Raw genomic sequence first — 20,000 nt, forward strand, 5'->3', positions numbered from 1 at the left:
TGTCAGAATTCTAATCCCGATAATGAGGTCGGATAATTAAAATATAATTATATATATAATATAATATGTATAGAATTAACTTGATATCTTTCATTATTTTTATCAAAGGATTGCGTATCAGTAATCATGTCAAATTGTAATTTACAATAAATTTGTAATATTGTATCATTGAATTTATCCTAAAGAAAGAAAAAAAGAAAGAAAAAAGAAAATTTTAATAATAACAGATTTCGTACAATACATATTACACTTATACTTTCGAAAATATCGTATGTATGTTTTTATGATTAAATAATGCACCTGTTAATATCGTGTACATCAATGTTAAGAAAAAAAAAAAATATATATATATATTCTATGCTTGAACAGACTATGCGGAAGGTCAATTTGGAAAAGTTTGACGTTTCGTTCGTACGGAGAATGGTAAAAAGGGGGAGAGAGAAAGAGTGAGAAAGAGAAAAAGAGAGAGAGAGTATGGTTGTAGTAAAATGCCTCGGGACAAGAATTCGACAATTACGTCAGGGTAACGTAACGGATGATCGGTCGGTGAGTTAGGCGTCGGAGGTGGAGGCAGAGGTGGAAGCGGAGGTGTTGGTAGTGGTGGTGATGGTGATGGTGATGGTGGGCGTCGGGACGTCTAGAATGTGCGAACGTCATCCGGCTAAATGCTTTTCGCGTTCGCGTGCTGACGTTCGAGAACGGAGAGCACGTCTATCTATAGAGCAAGAGAGAGACAGACAGAAAGAGAATGAGAGATAGAGAGAGAGAGAAAGAGAGAACGTGCCAGTATGACCCCTCTTCTCGGATGGATGCTGCGGGGAAACAACAACTATAGTCAACACTAGCAAGTCTCTCTCTCCTCCCTCACCTCTCCCCTGGGTCACCTGTCCGACAAGCCAGACGTGGGAAAATGTAGGTCGAAATCGCGCACGAGCGCATAATTGGACAGGTGCTTTACTCGAGCGTGTTCTCTCTCTTTCCCTCTTAGCTTTTCTCAATGAAATTCTCTCTCTTTCTCTCTCTCTCTCCCTCACTCTGGTCGAAAGGGGAATTTCAAAGTCATCCTCTCTCTTTCCTCTCTCTCTTTTCTTTTTTATCTTCTCTCTTTCTCTCTCCTCTCTTTTTTTTTTACTCTATTAACATACACAACACACCTTCAGGGTCTTGTTTTTTTTTCTCTCTTTCTTTTCCCATTCATGATTTTAGTAACGAAGAAATGAGAGAGAGAGAGAGAGAGAGAGAGAGAAAGAGAGAAGAGAGATTTTATTAAATCTTTTTAAAGGAAGGAGTTTTTCTCAATGGGAAAGATCTTTATTTAAAGTCTTAAGGAAATTTCAAAGTTTATTTCATCTATATTTTATATATATTTTCTGTTTCTTTTTCTTCTCTTCCCTCTTTTTTTACTATTACTACCATACTATCATAGAGTTAGTTAGTAATATGAATTAGTAGAATAGTAGTTTACTTATATATTAATATTAATTATTATTATTTTACTTTTCTATTCATATGTTCCGTTTTCTTTTTTTCATTCATAATGGATTTTATATAATTGATAAACTACTAATTTATATTTTATACGATATATATTAAACTTTCTATATATATATAAATTTCTTCGGAGGTTTTTCTCAATGAAAACCTTTGATGAATTAATTGATTGTTTACGAGAATGGGAAGAGGGGGGGGGGGAATTTCTCTTCTTTACCTTACTACTCCCTTTTTTACTACGATTGTAGAGTAGAGTTACACTTGTTTTTACTATACTTGTATTTTCTCTTCTATTCATTTATGATTTAATAATGAGGATTTTATTAATTCAAGAAAATTCATTGGATCTTCATAATATAATAATATTAATATGACCGTAAAAACTTCATCCACCATTACTCTTATTAAATATAACATAAAATTAAACCATTCCCCACCCTACCGGGATTCGAACCTACGCTGTTTCGTATTTTTTAAAAACTCTTGTATATTTTATATGCAATGATTTAACCAGCTGAGCTATCAAAGACCTTGTTAAATACATTCCTTTTTAATGGTTTTTAAGTTAACATGAAGAAGTATTTTTTTTTATCAATAAAATAATTAAAAAATTTATTTTTAAAGTTTTTTTTTTTTTTTTTTTTTTTTTTTTTTTTAATTGAGATTGACGAGTATAGAATAAATTTTGATAATTAATAAAATTCGCATTGGATAAAGTTTCCGATAATTTTATATTAAAAAAAAAAAAAAAAAAAAAACAAAAAAAAAATTAATAATATTGTCTTAAAAAAATTTCGTAATAACGAAATAAAATTAATTAATAAAGAAAATTTATTTAATGATAATTAAAAGTACTAATAATTAAGAAAATGATCGATATTCATAAATACTTTATAGTGATCACGTAAATATTTGCACGATACAAAAACTATTCTCAGAATAAAAATAACACACGCACACTCTACATACACATACACACATATGTATACATATATATATAATATATATAAATACGTATATACCTTGTGGGATATTATAAATACAAAAGAATAATATTTAGAATTACCATACGATGAAGATAAAATTGATGTAATGTGAAGAATGCATGCAAGGTGCATCAAAAGAAGTGGCAATTCGAATTGACAAGGATTCGAAATAAGAAAAAGAAAGAAGATATATATCTACCTTTTCCTTATTTTCTCTCTCTCTCTCTCTCTTTTCTTTCTCTCTCTTTCTCTCTCTGATATTCGACGAACGGATATCGTTTCGGAGAAGTTTCGTGATAAAATAATGGGGCTCACGAAATATTATATACAAGGAGAAGAGAGAAAAACGTGAGATGGTGAGATGGCCATGGGGTGGTGAACGATCATCATCGCCAATTATTCGGAATCCCTGAATAATGACGTGCCCCCGTTGATCGATACCCTCGAGCATAGCAGCCAGGATACGTAAAGATGACGCGTTCGTGCAAGATGAGATGAAAGAGAGAGAGAGAAAGAGAGAGAACCCGAAGAATCCCTTTCGGCATTAATTATTATAATGCGAATAGATCGTGATCTGTGTGAGAAACTTCTATCGGTAGGTAGCTGAGAAGTCTCGATTTATTTTTTCTTTCTTTTCTTTTTTTTCTTTCTTATATTTCCTTTTTTCTTTTCTGTTCCATTTCGTTTCGTTTCATTTTCTTTTATACTTGTTTCGTTCTGATCTCAATCCTTTCTCCTTCTATTTTTTTTTTTCTCTTCGAAATCTAATAACTTGTTGGTACGGACATCCAAATTGTCACGTTATATTAATCGAATTTTTATTAATATACATATATATATATATATATATATATATATATATATATATAATTGTTAATTACGTGTAATTTCTTTTCTTTCGTTTTAATTTTTTTTTTTTTTTTTTAATATCAATACTATTTCAATACGTTTTGCTTTTTCTTTTCTCTAGTGTTTTTTTTCCTTCTCTTCTTTTTGCTTTTCTTTTCTATTCGTTTACGAAGATGTTTAATATTTGTAAAAGGAAAAAAAAAAAAAGAAGATGAAAAAAGAATATAACGAAGGAAAACAAACAAAACTTTTCAAGGGAAATCAATTCCAAAAGAAAAGAAACAAGAAAAAAAGAGAAAAGAAAAAATGAAAATTTGACGTTTTCCTCGTAAAGGAAATTCGAAATTTATGGAGTAAAGGAGATACGACCTATGATGGGCTGGCTATCACTTTCTCTTTCTCACTTTTTTTTTTCGAAAAATAAACGTGATAAAAAAATAAAAATAAAAAGAAAAAAAAAAGAAGAAGAAGAAGAAGAAGACGACAACGCCATTGGTGATCCCATAATCCTGACATAATCCTCGTTTAAGAGCTTCACGAAGCAGCGGGTGGCCTAACTTCGTATCTTCACTAAGGAATCCTCCTCCTTCCCTCCTCCCTGACCCCCCACCCCAAACTCTCCTCCCATCACCACCAGACCCCTTATATTGGTCGAAAATCTTTCGGTCTGCTTTCTCCGTTTCTAAGAAAAATACTCTTTGCCTGAATATTTCGCTTTATACGTATGGGGATCCGTCAAAGGACGATGAAATTAGTCATTCGAAATTGAACTATGGACTTCTCGAACGGCGTAACATGTTTTACGAGATGTGTGAGAGTACGAATGGTGTTTATGGACAGAAAAAGAGAGAGAGAGAGAGAGAGAGAAAAAGAGAGAGAGAGAGAAGACAATGAAATTATGCTTGGAATATATTGAAAAAAACCTATCAATTTTATATGAAATGAAATGTTTTAATGTAATGAAAAAAATTATTAATTTATATTAATACATATTAAAAATATATATACATATATTTCTATTATAATATTATAATATTGTATAATATATTATAATATATTTATATGTATAATAATAAATATATATATATATATATACAAATTTATTTTATTGCAAAATAAGAAATATAATAGTTATATTCGAATTGATTTGCCAATGGAAAAATTACCAGTTATATAATTGTATATAAATTGTATATAAAAATATATATATATATATATATATATATATATATATATGTGTGTGTGTGTGTGTGTATAAATATTTTTTTAAAAATTTATTCCTATAATTAAACTAAAAAATTGTCATTATAAAATATGAAACATAATAGTAATGTTCAAATTCATAATCAAGTAAAATATAATTGAAATATATTATGAATGAGTATACTTTAACTAATCGACAATATGATGATAATATTTACATATTGACTAATTCACGTTTCTCTTTTACTCGTACTGTGTATTCTTAATTCAACTTTTTCACCTTTCTTATTCCTTTTTTTGCTTCTCTCTCTCTCTCTCTCTCTCTCTCTCTCTCTCTCTTCTTTCTTCCTTCTTTTTTTCCTTTTTTCTTTTTCTTTTTATCTTTTTTCTTTTTTTTTATTTTTCTTCTTATCGTCGCATTCAACTCATCGCCTTGACCGATTTATCATCATGCAATCATACGTACATTATAGTAAAATAGATAGAAAATATTTAAACGAACTACTTTTCATTTTCAATTTTTAAAGAATCTTTACATATGTATAATACAGAGTCATACGTGCACACAGGGGGACATGCTACTTGTCTATTAATTAAATTTATTTATTTTTCTTTTTAATTTTTTTATTATTATTATTATTATTATTATTATTATTATTATTATTATTATTATACTTTTTTTTTACTTCTTTTATTCCCATTCTATTACTACGGTATTCTCTTCATTTATTTCTTTATTTATTTTCTTGTCTTTTTTTCTTTTTCTTTTTACCTCTTTTTCCATTTTTCATATTCTTTTCTTTCAATGAGTGTTATCTCTCTCTCTCTCTCTCTCTGTCTCTCCCTTTTTTTTCTTTTTTCTTTTTTTTCTTTTTATCAAAGCGTCTTCTCCTTTATTCCTTTTCACATTTTAATTCATTTTCTTAATTCAATTGATCATTGTTGATGAATTCGAAACGTTTACATTCTCCTTGACGTTTCGAAATAATTAAAAATTCAATGGCGCATAATCGAGACTAAGGGAAATAATAGAAAATTGAGAAAGAAAGAGAACAAAACTATTTTCGTATAATGATTTCGAGATTTGTTTTCATTGTTACGAGCCGAAGTCAACATTTAGAACTAGTTACAATGTGTCGTGCCATTGCACGGTTTGTGCCGTATGAACGTGCTCGTCGTACAAAATACCAGAGCAATTAAGAGAAGAAAGAAAGAGAAAAAGAAAGAAAAAGAGAGAAAGAGAGGTGGGGGAGAGAGAGAGAGAGAGAGAGAGAGAGAGAGAGAGAGAGAGAGAGATAATAATGGAAAATAGAAGGATTAATTAAAATTATTAAATTATAAAAAATCTTTTATACGAAAAGTTAAACATTTCAAAATTTTATTTACGTATCAATGAAAAGAAGAACAATTAATTAATATTATCAAATTATTAAAAATCATAAATGTGAAAATAATGTCAAATAAATTCATTTATAAATCAATGAAATATTAAAATGATTAATAAAAATTATTATATTATTATAAATCTTAGATGTTAAAAAGGGATCTTGAAAAATTTCTTTTATAAATCAATAAAAAGTAAAACGATTAATTAAAATTATTAAATTATTAATAATCTTCGATATAAAAGGCATCTAACAAATTTCACTTTTAAATCAATCAAAATATAAAAATGATTAATTGAAGTTATTTTAAATTATAAAAAAAGTTTTGTTTTACAAAAATTTCAAAATTTCACTTATATATCAATGATGAAACATTACAATTAACAAAACTTATTAGATCATTAATAAATCTTGTATATGAAAGGCATCTAAAAGAATAACACTTATAACAAAAAAAAACAAAAAAAAAAAAAAAAAGAAAAAAAAATAGAACCATTAATTAAAATTATCAAATTGTAAAAGAATCTTTTACATAAAAAGTTAAAAATAACAAAATTTCACTAACATACCAATGTTAAAACATTATCAATTGATTAAAATCTATTAGATCGTTAAAAGTCTTGGATAAAAAACAGCAAAAAAAGAAAGAAAAAAAAAAAGAGAATGAATAATGAAATAGAACCATTTAGTGAAAAATTATTAAATTATAAAAAATATTACATATAAAGAGTTAAAAATCTCACATATATATATATATATATATATATATATATATATATATATCGACGATAAGAAAGGATAAGATTAATAAAAAAAAAAAACTTATTGAATTGTAGAAAATCTTTTATATTAAAAAAAAAAAAAAAAAAAAGGTTAAAAATTTCACATATACATGTGTATATCAATGGAAAAAAAAAAAAATAGAATAATTAATAAACGTATGTATTCGTGTAAGAAAAAATGAGAAAGAAAAATAGAGAGAGAGAGAGAGAGAGACAAATAAATATATACGCACGCACATACGCGCGTGTACATGCGTAAAGAAGACATACACAACACAAATGTACACACAGATACATACATATAGTCAGACAGAGAGAAAGAGAGAGAGAGAGAAAGAAGAGAGTCTCTCATATATACTATGTGGTTCGATTGTATACGCAGACGGCACGCACGCGGTACGTGTTCGCGAATGTAGCGAAGAGTGTTCGTGCCGAACACGTGTTCACCAAGCTAATGCATTAGCTGCGCCGCGTAAAAAAGTATTTTTTTTTTCCTTCTTCTTCTTCTTCTTCTTCTTTTTCTTTTTCTATTTTATTTCTTTTTTTTTTCTTCTTCTTTCTTTCTTTCTTTTCCCGAGGGCCGTAAGGCGACGCGAATCTTGACCGGTGGATACAATAGACCTCCCCATTACCCGCACCCCCTCCCTCCAGCACTCCTCACTATCCCACCCTCTCTCTTCTACCTTTTACCTTCTACCTCTTCTTCCCTTCTCCTTTCTCTTTTACGTAGCACAATTTCTCTTTCTCATTTTGGTCGACTTCATCGATTCATCGCGAATAATAATGATCTTTTTGTTACGACGTTATTATAATAAAATTTATATATATATATATATATATATTTGTTTCCTTGTTTGTTCGTTTATATATATATATATATAATAATATAACTATATAATAATATAAGTATATATATATATATATATATATATATATATATATATATATATATACTTATGAAGAAGTTTATTTTAATTATTTCAATAAATTAAAATGAATTATATATATACAACGATTTATAATAATACAGATTTGATTGTATTATTATTATTATTACTATTATTATAATAAATATATTTTTATGATATTATTATTATTATTATTATAATAAATATATTTTTATAATATTATTATTATTATTATAATTAAATTTATAATTTATATATTATAATTATTTTATTAAATTTTATTAAATTACTTTTATATTATAATTATATTATAATTATTTTTATAATATTATTATTATGATTATATTTTAATTAATTATTAAATATATATATATATTAATTATATTTATATATTATTATTATAATAATTATTATTATAATAATTATTATAATAATAATAATAAATATAATAATAATAATAATAATTATTATTATTATTATTATTATTATTATCATCATCAAATTTATCGTGCAAAAAATGTTAGACCCATTGTTCGTACAATTATTAAAATATAAAAGATAGAATGATTAATTTATAAAAGTTTGCTTTCACTTTTTAAAATTAGAATATTAAATTATCACGCATACGATAAATTTTGTATATACATACATACATACATACATACATACATACATACGTTCACCTCAATATATAAATAAAAAAAAACAAAAAATATATATATATATATATATATATGTAAAATTCCAATCTCCAGCGTACGTGATTGCACGTGATTGTATCCGTGTACGTTCATTCGTGTTTTCAATCGGACGAATGATTCAAAAGAGCGTAATAATAATTCGAATCGAGAAAAGAGATCGATAAAACGCATTAGATCGTTTTTGTGCACGGTAGAGAGAGAGAGAGAGAGAGAGGGAGAGAGAGAGAGAGAGAGAGAGAGAGAGAGAGAGAGGGAGAGAGAGAGAGAGAGAAAGGAATTATTAACGGAGTTATATTGTTGGATGTTTTTAGGGTGAGTTAGGATCAAGAGGATAGAGTTAGATAGGTTGGGGTAAGAGAGAAGGGGTAGGCTAAGCGAGTGTTATAAGAAAAAGAGGGGTGTGGAGGGGAGGAGGTGGGGGGATGACGAACAAAAGACGCGCGACCACGCAAAATTTATCCAATCGAATGGTTCGCGTAGCCTAACGCCATTTCTTCTTATTTATCGTCGCTATCGTTGGCACCTTTCCAGTCGGGACCGTTATAAATCTCTAGCCATTTAATATGCAAATCTCCGACAGCCTGAGGTCTCTCTCTCTCTCTCTCTCTCTCTCTCTCTCTCTCTTTCTGTTTGTCTCTGTCTGTTTCACTCTTTCTTCTACGTGGCATTTCGTTTCTCACTCTCTTTTTCTATAGCGAACGAGTTTCAATCGCGAATGTAATTCATATACACGCGTAATGTGCTTCTCCTTTAAACCCATCGGCACGTCCATCTGATATTATCAACGAGTATATATATATATATGTGTGTGTGTGTGTGTGTGTGTGTGTGTGTGTGTGTGTACATATGTATATAATACATACTAAAAACAATATCACTATAAATAATTATTATCATCCCCTCTACTTTTCAAACACATATACTATTGTTATATCATCCTAATATTGTATCTCTTAGTATAATGAATGATCTATATCCTATTTATATTTAATCTCTAATTTTATAATATAATTATTTTAATATATATCAGATAGGTATATGTCCTTATATATATATATATACATATATGATTATTACAGATATATTCATTAATATTTATTAATATCTATCGTCCTTAAAATATTCAGCAAAACTGTGATGTTGTGATTGTCATTGAAAAAGAAGAAAGAAAGAAAATGAAGAAAAAAGACATAAAAAAAAAAAAAAAGAAAAAAATAAAAGGAAAAACAGGTTCTTTCCATTTATTTCAATATTCTTTTATTTTTTTTTTTCTTTTATTCTTTTTTTTTCTTTTTTTTTTTTTTTTTTAGTTTGTTTTTCTAGATACACGTAACCATTTATTCTTGCTTTCGATAATTATTTCATTTATGTATGCGTTACCAAATTGATAAAAAAAATACATTATTACGGAAACAAAGAATAATAATAATAATAACAATAATTATTATTATTATTATTATTATTATTATTATTATTATTATTATTATCGAAGGAAAAAGAAAAAAACAAGAAAGAAGGAACGAAAAAGAAGAAGAAGAAAGGAAAAAAAACGAAAGAAAGAAAAAAAGAAAAAAGAAAAGAGAGAGAGAGAAAAAAAAAGAAATACAAAAAACCATCATCATGTCTTCGCATAAATAATTACATATCCATTATGTACCTTTTTTTAACAAAGTATATCTACATATCTACCTGTATATCGATACATATATTACATATATATATCTCCCTCTCTCTCCCTCTCTCTCTCTCTCTTTCTCTTTCTCTCTCTTTCTCATTTTGAATATTTCCGTCAGACACTTATCAAAGGAGGTGTGAGAAAAAGTGGCTATTTGGTGAGAGTGCCGATAGCAAACACAAATTGGTGGTGGCTCGACTAATACCCGCCGCGTTTAAGATGAATGGTCTTTTATATGGTTAACCGTGTGCCAAGGCGTTATGCGCTCCGTTAACGTTGAATTATCGGGAGTGTGTGGTGCCAGGGGTGGAGGAGGCATACCACTGTGCAACGCCGGCACAATAACGGACCCCGCGGGTGGTGGACCCACACCATGAAGAAGAAGACGAAGAAGAAGTCGAAGAAGAAAAAGAATAATAATAAGAAGAGTAACAAGAAGAGAAAGATCGGATTGGATCGGATAGGATCGGATCGGATATCTCCAGACAGACTACGAGAAACGTCGCGGTCTTTTATCACCAGCCTATACTATACTCATCCTCTTATAACCCCCTACCATACACTTTCCCTACCCCCCCTCCCACTGTTAGTTCTCATTCCAATAGCTGAATTTTAATCTCGACTACGTCCTCCTCTCGATCGATTTCAAAATACATTATATTATGTATATAGATATAATGTGTGTGTGTGTGTGTGTGTGTGTTTGTATATATGTGTGTGTAGAGGTATGTAGGTATAATGTTTTCGAACGATTTATGACCCGAAGAATCGCGCGTCGATCTTTTACTGCGATCCCAAACGATCCCTAAAAACTCTTCCTGTCGTTGTATTTATTCGATGAACATACGATGTCCACCTCTTTCAGAGATCCATTATAATTGTGGTATGTTGGAGGTGAAGTGAGGAGAGGACAGATGGTTATATATATATATATATATATATATATATATATATATATATATATCTACTTAGAAATGATATAAACACATAATCGATCAATTTTCTTATAAATATAAGCACCACACGATCTTATTTTTTTTCGATTCCTCTTATATGTATATATATATATATAGAATGAGTTATTCGCTGTATAAAAAAAAAAAAAAAAGAAAAAAGAAAAGAAAAGAGAAAGACAACGAAAAGGAAAAATATTTATTTTATTTGTTTATTTATTTATTTTCTTTATATAGCGATTAAATAATACGATTCTGTATAAAAGAAGAAAGAAAGAAGGCAAAAAAAAAGAAAAAAAAAAAGAAAAAAAAAGAGAAAATAGAAAATTGTGCAGAGCTTAATTTTATTAAAATAACAAAAAAAGAACAAAGAAAGGAAGATCGATCGATCGTACGTTTTGTATTGCTTCATTGGGAAAAAATTCGATAGATCAATTGGATCGTAATAATGAATATTTTAATTAAAGAAAAAAAAAATAAAAAAATAAAAAAAAAGAGAGAGAGAACTCGCTTTTTTTTTCATCATAGAGAACAGTGAGGAAGGGGAATGTAGGGGAGGGGAAAAGAATATATCAAAGATTTTCATTCGTTTAAATAAAATAATCAAGAGATACGGTTAGATAAAAAGAGCGATCTACTAGATCAATTTAGAAATTCGTTGATCCCTAACCAACGTCGTCCAATTATTGCCAAGGGAGAAAAGATAGAGGTTACAATAATAGCACCGTTGGTCTTTCGGATTCAAAGACTTTACTACTACTATTACTATTACTATTACTATGTCGTGTATATGGGACGTTCGGAAACACGTCGTGAAAACACGAGAATCCATGGCATCACTGAACACGGGATTGATTGATGGTGGAGTCGCCATGTTTATAATTAGTCCGACGTTTCCGGGCAAAAGCGAGAAAACATAATCTAGTTTCTATACTATACTCGTTAAATATACATATATATATATATATATATATATATATATATATATTTAATGTGTGTGTGTGTGTCTGATTACGAGATTTTTATTGATTTATTTCTTTTTTCCTTATTCCGTTTTTTCTTTTGATTAATTTTTAAACATTAATTTCGTCAGTATTTATGATCAATTTTAAAAGAATGATTTTATTGAATAATAAAAAAATAATATATAAATATATATATATATATTATTTTTAAATATTATATTATTTTTTATTATTACTTTTTTTTTATTATGATTTTATTATTAATTTAATATATATATATATATATATAGATTTATTCCTTTTCCCTTTTTTTCTTTTTTTTTTCCATTAACTTTTAAACTTTAATTTCGTCAGACTTTAGAGTCACTTTTAAAGGAATAATTTTATCGATTTTTATTATTACATTTTTTTTATTATATTTATTATATATATATATATATATATATATATATATACTTGTAAATATTAAAAAATATTTCTAATGAATATCCTCGATATTCGAAAGAAAATTATAGAGATCAATGTATCATCATTATTACATACTAAATTATTATATTTTTTTTCTTATCATTCTCTTACTATTATTTCAAAATATATATTATTATTTTTAAAATAATAATTATAATAATAATAATAATAATAATATATTTGTTAATAATAAAATATTTCTGAGAGATATCCATAATGTTCGAAGAGAATATATAGAGATAGACAGATAGATAAAAAAGAGAGATAGAGTTAGAGAGAGAGAGAGAGAAAGAGAAAGAGAAAGAGAGAGAGAGAGAGAGAGAGAGGTGATATCTACGGTCGAGTGTAATTTAGAACGGAAACACGTCTGACAAGGCGCACACTTTCCTTGTTTCTCTTCTAGCATACGACTTGCATTCTAATTTCGTTCGTTTCTGATTATACTAGTATACTATTTACTACTACTATTACCTACTACTATTACTACTGTAACTACTACTACTACTACTACTAATACTAATACTAATACTAATACTAATACTAATAAACGGCAGATGTTATGCGTTATATTTTATCCGTATCCTTTTAACCATGTGGACGCGTTTACGACGTTAACGATGTTACCTTACGTACGAAGGATCCATCCACGTGTTCAGGAAGCCGAATGATGCGGGCATCGATTCGTTTTTCGCAGTTCTTTGCGTTCACACGACTTTTCTCTTTCTATTTCTCTCTCTCTCTCTCTCTCTCTCTCTCTCTCTCTCTCTCTCTCTCTCTCTCTCTCTCTATCTCTCTTTCGTTCTTTTGCTATCTTTCGTCATAGACCGTTGAACACGATCGTAACGACTCGGTTTTATAGTGATAAAACAAATGTGTCGAAGGGTTGCTTGAAAAGTTCGAATAACGAGAACCGCGAGAAGACAAATTCTCCATAATATTCACTTTCAATACTTGTGTATATACATACACATATATATATATATATATATATATATATATATATATATATATATATGTAAATGTATAGATATATAAAACTTACCACGTTTCTGCATGTAACTGAAGAGATCGTCAAGAAATTCTTTTCGTTTAGGATCATCATTAATCTCGTACAACTGTAATTAAAAATAATATGTATGAATAGAAATAATTTAAAATAAATAAATAAATGTATTTCTTATTTTCTTTATATTTCCTTTTTCTTTATACGTTTGAAAAAGAAACAAAAGATCGATTTTGAATATAAATAATGCGTATCATAAACGATACCTTTTTTTTTTCCCCTGTCCCTTGGCCTCCCCCACCCCCCGCAATCCACTTTCTCCTCGCCACAGGCATCGACCTTTATTCATTCGAGTTATCGAATAAAAAACAAATCCCTCTAGTTTGATCTTTCTCATTTAGATCCTAGCTCACATCAACAATCATAATATTCTTTTTTTTTCTTTCATTTTCATTTTTTTTCTTTTTTCTTTTCTTTTTTTTTTTATATTTCTTCACTTATACATTCTTTCTATACTTTGATACTTCGACACTTTGGTTCCCCCCCGACCCCGCCCCCCCCCCCCTCCCATCAACTCTCTCCCTCGAATCGAATCGATTAAAGATCAATCATTATTCGAATAAAACAAATCATTCCTACTGATGATTTACATATTATTCAATAAAATAAAAAAAAAAAAAAAAAAAAAATGAATCATAGATTAATCCCTTAAACATTAATTCAAGTACGATAATTTTTATCTACGTTCATTTCATTTTATCATTTATTCCTTATTCATTCCATCGTAATTCTTAATTTACATTAATATGACTTTTTCTCTTAATCCCTATTTACATCGGCCTATTACATTCATCCAACTCGTCTTCAACCTCAATATCCCAAATCTGGGCTCACCCAATCTCCCGTTGATACCTTAATCATCGTAAACGTGCAAACGTATTCAATTATGAAATATACTTTTTACAGACGTTGCGTATCCACGTAAATGCGCGGAAATTTAAAGAGCGATTAAAGAAAAAAAAAAAAAAAAGAAGAAGAAGAAGAAGAAGAAGAAGAAGAAGAAGAAAGGAAAAAAGAAAAGAACACGAAGAACAAACAAAAGAAAAGGAAAAAAAAGAGAAAAAAGGGAAGAAAGGAGGGAATGAAGGAAGGAAGGAAGGAAGGAAGGAAGGAAGGAATAAAACGTTACTCGCGGCACGGTAATAAAAACAGGAGTGAAACGAGCGAGCTCATAGCAACGGACAGATTAGTTAGCTCCGATTATTAATGATTCCGTTTAACCCGAAAGCCCTTCGTACGAACGAAACGGGCCCTTCGGGCCTAGTTCAACTCTCTCTCTCTCTCTCTCTCTCTCTCTCTCTCTCTCTTTCTCTCTTTCTCTTTTCTCTTTCTCTTTCTCGTATTATCATATTTGTTATGTACGATGTGCTATATCTAATCTGAGAGGCTCTAATTGCTTTTATAATACGAGTTCCCCTCGCCCTTTAACTTTCGTGTACCTTAAACGTTCTCTTGGACAAGCCGCACACGTCTCATCTCTCTCTCTTTCTCTCTTTCTCTTTCTCTTTCTCCCTTTCCCCCTTTCTATTTCTGTTTCTGTCTTTGTCTTGCTTCTCGTCTTACCGGGGTCCTTTTTTTATTTTTTTTATCTTTTTTGCATTAGCCATTCTACTCGTAGATCTGCAACCATCGATAAATTTCATTCAACAAATCGTACGAGAGAGTATCTTTCGGGCGAACCTTACGAAACCTTGCCACCTAACACCATATCCGAGGGTGAATAATATTTAATTTACGGCTTCGTCTCGTCTGTCGATCGTTCATCGTCCCCTTGTTTCTCTCTCACTCTCTCTCTCTCTCTCTCTATTTCTCTCTTTTTCTCTTTCTCTTTTCCTTTTCTATCTTTATCCATCTTTTTCTCTCTTTTCTCGTAACATTACGTATTTGAATGTACGAAGATAAATGCAATTAATCTTTAATTAATAATTCATTTCATTATCAATTAATAATTCATCATTGATAATAATAATTCATCGTAATTAATAGTTCATATTTTGTTATTTATGATTTTTAATCGTTGTGCATGTAATCAATAAATATTTATTAATTATATACATATATATATATATATATATATATATATATGTGAATGTGTATATGAGCGTGTGTTTGTTTGTTTGCGTAATATCGAATTATTGAAATAAAATAAAAATGACAGCGACAATATTGATATTAATTGATAATTTAATATTAACAATTCTATGGATATTTTATACTAAATTAATAATGTAAATATTTATTAATTTAATGTAAGGTTATGTTGAATGAAATAAAATAAAAAATGATTGGTAAGTCGTAGATATTAATAATTAATTCATTAACAATTAATGATTAATTGTCAATCAATAAAATAATATTGATATTGATATAATGAGTAAAAAAATTTTTAAAGAGACAGAAAGTAAGATATTTAAAAAAATAGAAGTGACAAACTCATTTAATAATATAAATAAATAAATAAATAAATAAATAAATAAATAAATAAATAAATAAATAAATAAAATTTCATCGTCAAGTGAGTACTCTACCGTTGAATTAATTATAACTCATTAACGATTGCATTAATGAGAAAAAGTAAAAGAAAAAAAAGAAGAGGAAAAGCCAAGAAAAATGGGACTTAATCCTTTATCTACCGTTGAATCGAACATGTCGATTAAGGAAAAAAAAAAAGAAAAAAAAAAAGAAAGAAGAAAAAAAAGTAAAACAAACAAAAAAAAAAAAATTCGAAATACGTAATTTCTAACGATACCCTATCATACCAATTTACCATACCGGAAGTGCCGTTTAATGCGATAATACACTAGAGTATCAAATGAACCAATGGATTGCGATTGAAAACCTTAATCTTAATGCTCTCTAACACGGATATCACATGATTATAGTCATGAATACGAGAATAATTGAATCCAATCGGCCATTTCCTATACGTTAATGACAGTGTACGTTTAAATATCACTTCGATGGTGAATTGTATTGTGCAAGAAAGAAAAAAAAAAAAGAAAAGGAAAAGAAAAAGAAAAAGAAAAATAAAGTAAGATTGAGAAAAAAAAAGAAGAAGAAGAAAAAAATAGAAAGAGAGAGAGAGAGAGAGAGAGAGAGAAAAAACCAGATTAGAAGGAGAGATGATCGGATCTAATCATTAGTATTGATAAACGAGCAGGGACTCGGGACACGCGATCTCAGTACTGTTAAAATACATATATGATTTACGTATTTGATTATTATTATAACAACGATATTGGCCGATCGTTTGTCTAATGACAGGTGAGAATCAAGGTGATGATAAGAAAATTGCAATCTTATATATATATATATATATATATATATATATATATATATATATATATATATGTATATATATATGGTCGAGATATTTACGGTCAATGACGACGACCGATGACGAAGAGAAGAAAAAAAGAAAGAAAGGAAAAAAAAAAGAATAAAAGGAAGAAAAAAGAAACGGATAAAGAAGAAGTAACAGGAAGTGCACGGGCACACGAGGCGCCATTACTTTGCGGTTGAAAAATTGCAGGGCGTGCGAGGATGGGTGGCGACGACCACTCTTCGAAATATTTACTTTCTTATGTACCGAACAATGAATCGTATTACGGATAAATCATGAGTAAAATATATAACAGAGAGATAGAGAGGGAGAGAGGGTAAGAGATAAGTTAATAGGTGGTTTCTCGTTAACAATTCGTTAATTACAAACTATACTTATTCATATTTAATTGAAATTATTAATTTAAACGATATTTATGTACATTTGATGTATGATTTTTTTTCTCCTTTTTCTTTTTTTCTTTTTTTTCTTTTCTTTTTTTTTTCGTATTTCTTCCTAAACCGATCAAATCCCTCATAAAAGTACAATTTACTTATAATTAACAACAATATTATAATTACTACAATATATATATATATATATGTGTGTGTGTGTGTGTGTGTGTGTATTATATGATCGAATGATGATAGATAATTAAACGAATAATCAATAATCAAAAATATTTCAAAGTAAGATAGATATAAAACCAGAGAGAAATAAAGAGAATGAAAGAGATAGATAGATAGATAGATAGAGAGAGAGAGAGAAAGAGAGAGAGAAAGAGAGAGAGAGAGAGAGAGAAAGAAAAAAAAATCAACGATCGATCTAAACGTCTGAAAGTAAAGTAATTAGACGAAAGGTGGACCTGAGAAATGATCTGGAAAGGGTTTTGTGGGCATCCTACGCGATAGAGTCCATCCATTTCTTCCTATATATATATATATACACACATATATATATGTACATATATATATATATATATATATATACACCATTCAGTTTTCATGGCAACGCCCTCGCGGGCCATCCTCTGGGCCACCCTTTGCCGAACGAAACTAAACTAAACTAAACTAAACGAAACGAGACGAGACGAGACGAGACGAGACGAGACGAGACGAGATGAGACGAGATGAGACGAGATGAGACGAGACTCCTGAGAAGGAAGAAGAAGAAGAAGAAGAAGAAGAAGAAGAAGAAGAGGAGGTGGTGGAAGAGAAGGTGGAAGAGGAGGAGGAGGAGGAGGAGGAGGAGGAGAGGTGGTTCAACTGACGGCATTTCTCAACGGGCCATTTTGTACCACTTTCTCGTGTTTTTTCTTTGGCTATGCGAGCGATGAGCTCGTTAGGGGCAACCTAAGAGAGGGAGGACGAGGATAAGGATGAGGATGAGGATGAGGATATGGAAGGTGAATGAGGAAGAAGAGGGGAAGGAGGGGAGGGTTTCAACCAGCTTATATTGATTGATCTACAGTTAAGCGGACTGACGGCAGCCACGTGAAGATCGAAAGACTATCTCTCTCTCTCTCTCTCTCTCTCTCTCTCTTTCTCTTCTCTTTATCTATCTATCTTTCTATCTATCTATCTATCTATCTCTATCTCTCTTCTTTCTCTCTCTCTCTCTCTCTCTCTCTCTCTCTCTCTCTCTCTCTCTCTCTCTCTTGGTATCCGTTTATACGAATATATCTTTCTCACTCTTTCTTTATCTCTCTTTGTTCATCCTCTCTCAACGATGGAGGTAAATAAAGATAGGGCTACGGAATTTGCTCTCGATGATGCATGTGCCCGTTCTGCTCCGCCCTTCAACCACCCTCCCCACCCCTGCCCCTTCCCCTTCTCTCCCTTTCTCAATCTCTCTCTCTCTCTCTCTCTCTCTCTCTCTCTCTCTCTCTCTCTATCTCATTCGCTCTTTCTTCCTTTCTTTCTTTCGTTTTTCTTCATCTTCTTTTTTTGTTTTCTTTTTCTATTTCTTTTTCTTTCTTTCCTTCTTTATTTTTTCCTCCTCTCTTTTATTTTCTTTCCTTCTCGCTCCGAAGCTTGTGAATAATAATTCCTGATAGGGGCCCGACGTTGATCGGCCGAACTTTTTCCCTTCCCAACATTCTTGATGATCGATGTACGAGCTGTAAGTAGCGCCAGGAACTTGAAAGACTCGTGATTAGCGTCTGTCTCTCTTTTCTCATCATCGATCTGAGACCACGGGGCTTTAAGATACTCTCTCTCTCTCTCTCTCTCTCTCTCTCTGTTTCTCTCTCTTAGTCTCTCTTAGTCTCTCTCTACCTTGGCTTCGTTAAATCGATCTGAGATTTGATTTCTTTCCTTTTCTCCATTTCTTTTTCTTTTTTTCATTTATTTATTTATTTATTTATTTATTATTTTTTTCTTTATCTCTTTTATTCTTTTTTTTCTTCTTCTTTTCGAGGGTTGCGGGGGGTGGGGGGTTGGCAGGCTTGGGCATAAAAAGGGAACGTGGACACGAGGGGGAGTGGGGGGTGGGTGAGGTGGGTGGGATAGGAGGGGCAAACTTTTTCTTTTTCTTTTCGTCTTCTTGCTTTCTTTCTATATACTTTCTCACGCATGCAAAAAGTAAGTATTTATTTACGTCGAAGTTTCAATCGATATTTTGTATGTTTTTCCTTTCTATTTATCTCAATTTTTTCTTTCTTTTTTTTTTTTTTGTAAGCACGTATATAACTCCCATCACTCCCACGACTACCCTCTCCCCCACTCCCAAACGAGAGATAATTTATTTTTGATATGAATAATTATTTTATTTACGTGTGCGTCAAACAATTAACGAGAATTTAAATTTTATCGTTGTCGGAATAAGAAAAATCATTATTATAAAAAGAAAGAAAAGAAAAAAGAAGAAAAAAAAAAAAGCGAGAAAAAAAAGAAACAGGGAAGAAATAATGGCCGATAAAAAATACAATGAAAATTATTTTATTGCGATTTCAATTCAATGGAAACGATTATAAAAGAAATTCGACGTAGTTCATTGACCCGAAAAAAAAAAAAAAAAGAAATATGAACTTTGCCATTGCAATGAACGTAACGAACTCTTGAAAAGAAAAACAAAGAATGAGAAAGAGAAGGTGTGTGCGTGTGTAAGAGAGAGAGAGAGAGAGAGAGAGAGAGAGAGAGAGAGAGAGAGGGAGGGAGGGAGGGAAGGAGGGAGGGAGAGGAAGAGAGAATTCTTTAACTTTTACCTTCTCAGGTATACACATCGCTAGTTTTACGAGCAATAATTATC

At 30.1% G+C, this 20,000-nt stretch overlaps 1 protein-coding gene across 6 annotated transcripts in view; it reads right to left on the bottom strand.

The window, feature by feature from the left end:
- The window catches only part of LOC124429761 (protein dead ringer-like), a 183,385-nt gene that overhangs the window by 28,326 nt on the left and 135,059 nt on the right, over window positions 1-20,000 (bottom strand). For all 6 annotated transcript variants that reach the window (XM_046975410.1, XM_046975414.1, XM_046975409.1 and 3 more), the window contains one exon: window positions 13,409-13,481. In XM_046975410.1, coding sequence (XP_046831366.1) covers window positions 13,409-13,481 — 73 coding nt within the window. The remainder of the gene's footprint in view (window positions 1-13,408; window positions 13,482-20,000) is intronic.

Source organism: Vespa crabro, chromosome 16 (assembly GCF_910589235.1).
Source record: "Vespa crabro chromosome 16, iyVesCrab1.2, whole genome shotgun sequence".
In the NCBI taxonomy this organism is placed as follows: Eukaryota; Metazoa; Arthropoda; class Insecta; order Hymenoptera; family Vespidae; genus Vespa; species Vespa crabro.